The sequence below is a fragment of the Propithecus coquereli genome, unplaced genomic scaffold, assembly GCF_000956105.1.
Source record: "Propithecus coquereli isolate 6110/MARCELLA unplaced genomic scaffold, Pcoq_1.0 Scaffold566, whole genome shotgun sequence".
NCBI lineage: Eukaryota > Metazoa > Chordata > Mammalia > Primates > Indriidae > Propithecus > Propithecus coquereli.
The window spans coordinates 482451-492751 of record NW_012151574.1 but is presented as its reverse complement, the minus strand read 5'-3'; the positions used below and the strand labels follow the sequence as shown (position 1 = coordinate 492751).

Below are 10301 nucleotides of genomic sequence, written 5' to 3'. Positions count from 1 at the left end.
TTCACTTAAAACCCTCTGAAACGGGTATCAGTATCCCTATTTTATGAACAGATAAAATAGGCTTAGAGGGGTCATGTGACTTGTTAAAAGTCACTCAATGTAAGCTCAGATTCAAACACTTTTATTTTTTCCCAGTTAATTGTTAGCCATTTCTGGGGTGACTTCCTATCCAAATCAGTATCTTACTGAGCCCAGAGGAGGAGCCTCAGATCGAAGTGGTTAAACAAAGGGAGGGTGGTAGTGGGGGGACTCCATTTGTGGGACTGTGGGGATAAGGCTGGAAGAAGTGTACTGCTGGGAGTCACTCACCTTCAGGCCTGCAGTCCTGGCTGCCCTGGCCACGCTGGATCTCGGTCTCATCTCACAGCCCCTTGCCACATACTTGGTGGCATCCCCCACGGGCAGCTGGGCCCCAACTCTGGCTCTCTGTGGGGCAAAGCAGAAGTGCCAGTCTCGCCTAGGCCCACTCCATTCCTGCCTCCACTTGGGGCTCCCTGTGCAGTCTCCCACGGAGACTAGTGCGGCCGGCTCCGGTGTGCTGCCCTGACTGCCTACTGATAGCGCGCTGAGGCCAAGTTCATGCAAAGTTGATGGAATGAAAGACAGATTGAGCAGAGGTTAGTTTAAAAACAAAGGTTGACTGGATTGATGACGCCCAGGCAGGGGACTGAAATGGACACTACTCAGGAAATGGGCTGGAGTGCAGGCTGAGCGGGAAGACTGCTGGGAGTGGAGGTTCCTGGGGCGCAGGTGGCGCGGGCAGTGGCGGGGATGGCGGCCGTGGTGGGGAGTGGGGGTACGCACAGTGGCGGAGCTCCGCGTGAAGGTAGCGCGGGGCCGGGAGCTCTGCAGAAGGGAGAGAGCGCGCAGCAGAGGCGCTGGGCCGCCTCGCGGGGGCTGAGCCGCAGCAGTGCCCGACAGAGCAGTCCCCGCGCCATGGCTCCGCCCAGTCACTCTACGGAGCACCGGTGGGGAGGAGTAGTAGCCGGCGGGGTAAGAGGGAGCCCCCCCATCATTTTCCTTCTCTCCCCAATTGGAGCTCTCTTATCACTGTCCTGACTCCCTCCGGGAGGGCTCTGCGCCCCTCGATGGCTCCGCTGCTCCCCCGAGGGTGTCCGCTCTGTGCAGCCTGCCTCCGGGAATATGGAGTCCTCCTGAGAAAATCCGGGCTCCCTCAACTTTTCTCTCCCCCACTGCGTGTTCTGGGCCCTGTGACTCCTACTCACAGAGGTGACTCCAACCAGATGGGGTCGCCAGGGATTGGGGTTGAGGGTGGACATGCCGTGTTACACTGGAGCAGTACGGACGCAGTACTAACTTCCCGCCTGATGCGGAGCTTTCCGTGATCTGTGACTCAAGCAGGGCATATTTGGAGGCCCAGTTGACACCCATTTATTGACATCAGAAGCACCAATAATCAGGGCGCAATGCATGCGCATGAACCACTGGACGCTGGGGCTACTCCGCCCGACCGACCGGTGACTTCTGGGCAGGCTCTCATTTCGCCGTTTTCCTTTCTTGGGAAAACGAGATGGGGAGCAGCCAGGAGACCTAGGTTAGAGTCTTTGCTGCTGCTATTTTCTAGCTAAGTGAGCCTGGGCAAGTTACTTTCCGGCTCGGCGCCGCGGTTTCCCTGGCTGGCAGAGCCATTGTGGGGCGCCGTGCACCCAGGAAGCACACGGCAAATGCTCCCCTTCTCTGACTTCATAGAGAAGAGTGCACCACTCAGGAGACCGGCTCGCGGAGGTGGGGGAGGGGTGCAGCTCGCTGGCTTCTTTGTTCGGTTCTAGACTGACCTTTGGAGCCTGGGGATGGGGGTGGGGAAATCCTGAAGTCGTGACACAGGCTGCCTCCCCGCCTCTGCGAGGGCCTTTTTCCTCCATCCTTCCCAGCCCCACATGAACAGGCAGAGTCAGCGGTAGTATTCTTGGGTGCCATATGGGAGATTTTATTTGCAGACTCGTAAATTTCCCAACCCAACCCCTGGTTCAGCTGATTTTGCGATCATCCACCCTCTGCTCTCGGCTCGCACCTCTGGCTCCATCCCGGGTCACATCACCTGCGAGCAGAGACCTCAGAGTTAGGTGCTAAGATCGCCTCCAGGGGGCGCTGTCGTTCGGGGAGAGGGCGCTACGGTGTCTGTGGCAGTTTGGAGACACTGCTTTTGCTAAAGGGAAAGAGCCTCCCTTAAGCTGGAACCCAGAGAATAATTACCCCCTTCCTTTTATGGGACTTCAATTCTCCCATGGAGGGAGGCTGGAGTATTTTCTTCTTCTTCTTCTTCTTCTTTTTTTTTTGCTAAGGAACTTTTTCATTTAAAGCATGAATAAATCATACATAAATGGAGAGTTGATTTGGTCTAAGAGAGGATGAGGTGCAGTAAAGCCCTACTTGACCACTTCCCCCTCCCACATTTGGAAATCCTTAAACTGCTTACTTAGACCTCTGACTGTGAGATTCAGAGCCACAGCAATTTCCCCCCTTCCTAAGGCCTTTAGGCGACGAGATGACCCACCTCAAAACCCACACTCCAATGCCCCCTGCTTCCCCAGAGCCCCTGGTTGCACCCTGACAGGGCTCAGCCTAGCCATTGCCCTGCTGTGTGGCCTTGGTCAATGGTTTCTCCCTCTCTGGGCATGAAGGCAGAGCCTCCCAGCACTGCCAGACACAGCCCTCAAGACTCTGGAACCTGAGCCCTCTGACTCTACGGCCCAGCTCTGGGCCTGCATCTCCCCCTGGCCTGGCAGGGGTGTTGTCACACCCACCTTGTATGGACGGTACATAGGCAGCTCAAGTGATGCAGAGCAGAAGCGGGTGCAGCAGCGCTTAACCCAGCGCAGAGCGGAGGATCTGCACATCACCCGGGGAGCTGGGATATGGACTCGTGTGGGCAGCCCCTCAAACCAGATCCACTGGTCAGCTACATCCAGCTGCTTCATGTCCCCCATGGGAGTTCTGTGGTGGGGGTTCTTCAGGAAGATGATTTGGGGGTCCTCAGCGAGTAGTTGCCTCCTCCGGGCTCCAGTGTTCAGGCCCCTCGATGTACTTGGGACCTCAGAATCCACCTGTTCTTTCCATAGCACTGCTGCAGGGGACCCCTTTGCCTCGTTTCTCATCCTTGACAGGATTGTAGGCTTCCACTCCTTGGGGTTTGTCTCCTTAGGTTCCCCTATGGACTCCAATTTCCTGGACTTCAGTTCTGGTGTCTTGGGGCACCTAGTCTCCTGGAACTCTTCATGATTTTGTTTCACTTTATTGTAGACATTGTTTTCCCTGGCAGGGAGAGGAAAGGCAATCAGGAGAGCAGGACTAAGGCCCTGGTCCTCTAGCCTAGCTCTGAGACGACTGCTATGCAGCCAGCTCAGGGGAGCCTGTTAAGAAAGCTAGAGAGGGCCTGAAAAGAAACTTCTCTAGTAATCCTAGCACTCTGGGATGCTGAGGTGGGAGGATCGCTTGAGCTCAGGAGTTTGAGACCAGCCTGAGCAAGAGTGAGACTGTCCCTACCAAAAATAGAAAAAAATAGCCAGGCATGGTGGCACACACCTGTAGTCCCAGCTACTTGGGAGGCTGAGGCAGGAGGATCGCTTGAGCCCAGGAGTCTGAGGTCGCTGTGAGCTAGGCTGATGCCATGGCACTCTAGCCCAGGCAACACAGTGAGATTCTGTATCAAAAAAAAAAAAAAGTGGCCACCGCTGATTGAGTGCCTACTCTATGTCAGGCTCAGTCCTGCAAAGTAGGAGGCAGTGAAGCAGCAGAGTGGCTTATAGAACAAGGCTTTGCAGTCACACAAACTGGGACTCAGATCCTGCTTTTGTCTCTTACCATTTGTGTGATTTGTTTTTTAGGTTTTTTGGTTTGTTTGTTTGTTTTGAGACAGAGTCTCGCTCTGTTTCCCGGGCTAGAGTGCTGTGGCCTCAGCCTAGCTCACAGCAACCTCAAACTCCTGGGCTCAAGCAATCCTTCTGCCTCAGCCTCCCGAGTAGCTGGGACTACAGGCGTGTGCCACCATGCCCGGCTAATTTTTCTATTTTTGGTAGGGATGGGGTCTCGCTCTTGCTCAGGCTGGTCTTGAACTCCTGACTTCAGGCAATCCTCCCGCCTCAGCCTCCCAGAGTGCTAGGTTTACAGGTGTGAGCCACCACCCCCGGCCCATCTGTTCGATTTGGGCAAGAAATTTAACCTCTCAGAGCCTTAGTTTCCCTATCTGTAAAACAGGGGTAATTCTATCTACCCGATAGGATTGTTGTGAAGAATAAGCTAAATGGGGAAAAAAAAGTGCTTATTAGCACAGTAGCTGGCACTTAGTAGGTACCTAATAAATGTTAGCTTTCTTAATACTCTGAGGGGACATATGAGGAACTTGAGCCTCAGCAAGATTAACTAGTCGTTAGATTTCAGGGGCCAGTCTGCAGGTGAATCTCTGGGAGATGTTGACTTGGAGGTGGGGAGGAGGAGTGACCCCTCTCACTCAGTGCCCAGGTGGAGACTAGGCCCATGATTGGGTGATAACCATTGTTGTGACCACAGCTCTGATATCAGACAGGAATGGCTTCAAATCCGAGCTCTGCCACTTACCAGTTCAGTTAACTGAGACACGTCACTTTACCGCTTGAGCCTCAGCTCTCCATCAGTAAAATAGGGTTAATAAATACCTTTCTCACAGAGCCTTTGTGAAAATTAGACTGGTGGTTCTCTAAAATTCCTTAGCACACTGCCTGTTCCCAGTAAAGACAGCTACTGGGTCCACCCTGGGGGCCATGGGTGGGCCGAGCTCACCCAGAGGTGATATCGAGCATCTTTGGAACTCTGAGAAGTGAATTCCAACACCTTTTGGCCAGCTTATGCAGGTCTTGGATCCGGCGGTTTGAGCTCTTGAGCAGCTTCAAGAGTGACAAGTTTTTTATCACCTGCCAGGGACGAGAAACCAAAAAAATAGAAGCTTCAGCTCTCCCAGGAAAGCCTCCCACTCCCCTGCCTGTCTCTGGCTCAGCTCAGCTCAGGGCTGAGCCTGCTGACTCCTTCTGGGTCACTCAGCCTGGCAACCAGGAGCAGCACCGCAGGGGTACTTAGGCTCCCCTAAGCTTGGGCCAAAATGGGGCATCTCACCCTTCTAAGTCGGTTCCACTCAATTCCTTTGCTGACTGGCTGCCTTATCTTGTCCTGTGGCTCCTCATCTTGTATCTGAGGGACAGAGAGTGTGAAAGAGGAAGAGAGAGAGAGAGAGAGGACAGAGAGGAGAGAGAGAGAGAGAGAAAATGAACAAAGGAGGAATCCATGCCTTTCCATTTGTCTGAGCATGGTTTGACCAACCCTAGACTGAGAGTGTTGTCACGTTGGTTTGAGAGCAGAACTGGGGAGACCATGTTAACCCTCCTGACATCCCTTCACCCTTCACCATTCCCTTTCCTCCCAAGCTGGAAGGTCTCTGTCCTTGGTAAGGCTGGACCCTTCCTTAAGGCCCCTCTAGGGGGCCCACCCCCAGGGTTCAGTCCAAAGTCCGACCTTGGAAACCATGCTTTTCTTGGGCCTCTTCTTTGCTGATGGACTCATGCTGGGGCTGTGAGGCCTCAAAGATCGATGAAGCAAGACTTGTACCAAGCACCACCTGCACACTGCCCCTCTCAGTTCAGCCAGCACTCAGGCTGGGCAGCACATGGTGGTGCTGGCTTTCCCAGGGTGGGTAGCTGTGACATCACTGAAATGTGACAGCAGCAGGCCTGCATCTCCAAGGAGTGTGTGTGGCAGGGGTGGAGGGTGGAGGGTGAGAAGGAAACTCCCTCTGTAGAGAAACAGACAGGGGGCGACAGGCAGCAGTGTACATTGTCACAACCTCCCTGTGAGGTAAGAGGATTATCTCCTCTTTTTAAATGAGGAAGCCAAGGTTCGAAGAGGTTAAATAATTTACACAGCTGGATAATGGTAAACTTGAAACCTAACCAGGGTCTGAGCGTCAACCCGTGAAACCCAGGTCCCCCAAACTATGCCCATCTATTCATTCATGTCTGTCACGTGTTTGATTGGGCAACTGCTACATGCCAGGTGCTTTTCTAAGCACTAGAATAACCAAGAACTGATACTCTCAAGGAGCTTACATTTTAGTGGAGGGGAAACAACACAGTAAATGTTTAATAATTGGCTCTCTAAAACAAAGGGTATGTGTGTGCATTATAAATTTCACAGATAGAAATCTGGAAATAATAAAATTCTACAATACTGTTTATTGTAAACTCCATTAGCCAATTGCTTCTTTTTTTTTCCAAAATTTTTTTAAGGGGAAGGGGGTTGTGAGGAGGGGTACCCAGTTTCTTTGTTTGTTTTATTGTTGTTGAGACAGAGTCTCACTCTGTGCCCTGAGTAAAGTGCAGTGGTGTCATCATAGCTCACTGCAACCTCAAACTCCTGGGCTCAAGCAATCCTCCTGCCTCAGTCTCCCAAGTGGCTTTGGGACTACAGGTGTGCGCCACCATGCCTGGCTAATTTTTCTATTTTTTTGTAGAGACAGAGTCTCACTCTTGCTCAGGCTGGTCTCGAACCCCTGAGCTCAGTCAATGCTCCCACCTCGGCCTGCCAGAGTGCTAGGATTGCAGGTGTGAGCCACCACGCCCAGTCCCTTATTATCTTTTTAATGTCTGTAGAGTCTGTAGGGATATGCCCTGTTGCATTCCTGATGTGGATAGTTTAAGTCTTCTCTCTTTTTTCTTTGTTAATCTTTTTTTAAAAATAAATTTCATTGTGTATATTTGAGGTTTACAACATGATGAGACAGTAAAATGGTTATTATAGTGAATCAAATTAACATACCCACTATCTCACATAGTTATTTTGTGTGTGTGACAAGAACAGCTAAAATCTACTTATTTAACAAAAATCCCTAATATAATCCAATTTTATTAACCACAGTCCTCACGTACATTAATTAGATCTGTAGATTTGTTCATCCTATGTATCTGTTACTTTGTATGCTTTGAGCTACATCTCCCCATTTCCTCACCCCTCCCTCCCTTGCCCCTGGTAACCACTGTTCTATTTTCTATTTCTGTATATTTGACCTTTTTGTTTTGTAAAGATTCCACATACAAGTGAGATCATGAAATATTTTCCTTTCTGCGTCTGGCTTATGTCAAATTTGTTAGAGGTTTGTGAATTTTATTGATCTTTTCAAAGAAATAACTTTCTGTATCATTCCTTTTTCTCTATTGTTTTACCACTTTCAATTGCATTAACTTTTACTTTTGGGGGGTTTATTTTGCTCTTCTGATTCTAGTTTCTTAAGGCGAGAACTTACAGTATTGATTAGAGGCCTTTCCTCTTTTTATTTTTATTTTTTAATTAATTTAATTTTTTTAGAGATGGGGGTCTCACTATGTTGCTCCTGCTAGAGTGCAGTGGCTATTCACAGGCCCGATCATGGTGCATTACAGCCTCAAGCTCCTGGCCTCAAGTGATCCTCCTACCTGAGCCTCCCGAGTGGCTGGGGCTACAGGCTCATGTCACCATGCCTGGCTAATTTTTTCTATCTTTAGTAGAGATGAGATCTCGCTATGTTGCTCAGGCTAGTCTCCAATTCCTCTACTCAAGTTAGCCTCCCAAAGTGCTAGGATTACAAGCATGAGCCACCACGCCCAGCCTGCTTCATGTAATTGAAGGTCTTTTGTTGTTTGGTACATACACATTTATGATTGCTATGTCTTCATTGTCTTTTTACCCCATTATCATTATTTTATGTCCCTTTTTGGCCCCGGTGATTTTCTTTGCTCTGCAGTCTATTTTATCTGATATTAACGTAGCCAACTCTGCTTTCTTTTTATTAATCTTTGTATAGTATATCTTTTTCCATCCTTTTATGTTCAGTCTACCTATGTCATTATATTTGAAGTGAGTTTCTTGTAGACAGCTTATGTTGGGTCATTTTTTCTTACTCCATTTGCCAGTCTCTTGGAGTTATAAATTATGTCTTTAGAGCATTTACAGTTAATGTAATTATTTGTATATTAGGGATTAAGACTGCCATTTTATTGTTTGTTTTCTGTTTGTTCCCTCTGTTTTTCATTCCTTTCTTTTACTTTTTTACCCTTCCTGTAGGTTACTTAAATAGTTTTTAGAATCCCATTTTTATCTATCTATGTTGGGGTTTTTTTTTTAGTGTATCTCTTTATATAGGTTTTTTAGGGGCTTCTCTAAGTATTACATTATACATACATAATTTATCACAGTGTACTAGTATTGACACTTTTGCTACTTCAAGTGAGGGAGAGAAGCCTTACCTCTATTTAGGTGCTTTTACCCTTCCCCTTGTATAATGTAATTGTCTTAAATATTGTCATTACATACATTGAGAACAACATCAGGAAATAATTTATGCTATAGCCATCAGGCACAATTTAGAAAATGCAAGTGAAGGATAGGCTATTATATTTACCCATATTTTTATTCTTTGCATTGTTGTTTCTTCATTCCTGATGTTTCAGGTTTTCTTCTTTGATCATTTCCTTTGTTTGAAGAACTGCCATTAGCCATTCTTTTGGGGTATAGTAAGTCCTCAAATAATGTCATTTTTGTTCAATGTCATTTTATAACAACATTGATGAGAAAACAAATTGATTCCCAGCTGTGGCCACTGTCTGCATGGAGTTTGCACATTCTCCGTGTCTATGTGGGTTTTCTCCAGGTACTCGAGTTTCTTCCCATACCCAAAAGATGTGCATGTTAGGTTAACTGGCATATCTAAATGTTCCTAGTATGAGTGACTGTGTGTGTGTGAATTGCTCTATGGTGGAATGGCATCCTGTCCAGGCTTGGCTCCCACCTTGTGCCCTAAACTGCTGGGATAGGTTCTGGCCACCCAGGACACTGAACCGGAATAAGCAAGTTGGAAAATGAACAAAGGAAGGAATACACATTATTGCAAAATAAAAATTTGTAAAGTATACGATAATCATAAAATGTAAAATAAATGATGTGGTATGAAAGTTGAGATTTTCCTGGTTCTTGGTATGGTGAGTTACTTCTATAATAACTTAGACATTTCAGATATTATGTTATGAGACTCTGGATCTCATTTACATCTTCTGTTTAACAGACCTCTGCTGAAACTGGGCTGGCAAAATATGGGGGGTACCAACCCTTTACTGTCGGGTGGAAGCGAAAGCCCAGGCTTGCTACGTGACCTCCATTGACACCACCCTGTAGGATAAGGGGAGGGTCACCCCATTATGGCTGGGAAGAGGTGGAAATCTAGGCCCCACAACTGGGAAGGGAATGGAGCTTCTTTACTGCTGGCTGGGGAGGGCAGCTCAGGCTCTCCACATGGCCTCCACTGATATCATGGAGGAGGTGGGGAGGGTGCTTAGTTACTGCTGGGCAGTAATGAAAGCCCAGGTTCCCCACTCGGCCTTCTCTGACACCATCTGAAGGTGAGGGGGAAGAGCATTTTGTTATTACCAGACAAAGACTGAAATCTATGCTTTCTCCTCTGCCTTAGCTGATAGAGTCTGGGAGTGAGATTTTTTTCCGTGGGATTTTGCTGGAGGCATTTAATGTCAAAAGGTATTCGTCTTGGTAGGGTTCCCCTTTCCCAGTCTTTTAACAAGAGAAATCGGGCTTTTTGTGGGGATATTTTTATCTGTGACTGTTTGGCATTTCTAGGTTGCAGGCTTTTCCAGTGCCCTAGTGAAAATAAAAAACCCAGAGACTCACTACTGTATCATTCCTCCAGTACTGGGGTTTCTAGTTGTTCTGCCTTCTTACATTTGTTTTATATATAATGTCCAGCATTTTAAACTTTACTTAGTGGCAGGGATAAAAAGGAATGCGTCGGCCGGGCATGGTGGCTCACGCCTGTAATTGTAGCACTCTGGGAGGCCGAGGCGGGCGGATTATTTGAGCTCAGGAGTTCGAGACCAGCCTGAGAGACCCCGTCTCTACTAAAAAAAATAGAAAGAAATTATCTGGACAACTAAAAATATATAGAAAAAATTAGCCGGGCATGGTGGCGCATGCCTGTAGTCCCAGCTACTCGGGAGGCTGAGGCAGGAAGATTGCTTGAGCCCAGCTTGAGGTTGCTGTGAGCTAAGCTAACGCCACAGCACTCACTCTAGCCAGGGTAACAGAGTGCAACTCTGTCTCAAAAAAAAAAAAAAAAAGAATGCATCTACTCCATCTTTTCTAGAACCAGAAATCCTTTTTTCATTTATACTCTCCTTATCCCTATAAATCCAAGGTGGAGATGTTTCTGAATATATAATCTTTTTAAAAACTTGTGGATCAGTTTGATTCTTATTTGATTCCACTCAGTTAGATAA

The 10301-nt window shown here is 47.8% G+C and overlaps 1 protein-coding gene across 1 annotated transcript; it reads right to left on the bottom strand.

Annotated features, from left to right (window-relative positions):
- Nucleotides 1-1988: 1988 nt before the first annotated feature.
- TP53TG5 (TP53 target 5) lies at nt 1989-5550 on the bottom strand. The gene is made up of 5 exons (XM_012657899.1): nt 5503-5550; nt 5107-5181; nt 4777-4907; nt 2762-3273; nt 1989-2059 (listed from the first exon to the last, which is right to left on the bottom strand). Exons 1-5 carry the CDS (start codon nt 5548-5550, stop codon nt 1989-1991), a joined length of 837 nt encoding a protein of 278 aa, XP_012513353.1.
- Between the last annotated feature and the right edge of the window lie 4751 nt (nt 5551-10301).

Coding starts and splice junctions, on each gene's coding strand:
- TP53TG5 (XM_012657899.1), bottom strand. CDS start 5,550: ATGAGTCCATCAGCAAAGAAGAGGCCCAAGAAAAGCATGGTTTCCAAG. Junction 5,182..5,502: donor AGAAAAGCATGGTTTCCAAG/GTCGGACTTTGG, acceptor TCTGTCCCTCAG/ATACAAGATGAGGAGCCACA. Junction 3,274..4,776: donor ATGCTCGATATCACCTCTGG/GTGAGCTCGGCC, acceptor TCTCCCTGCCAG/GGAAAACAATGTCTACAATA.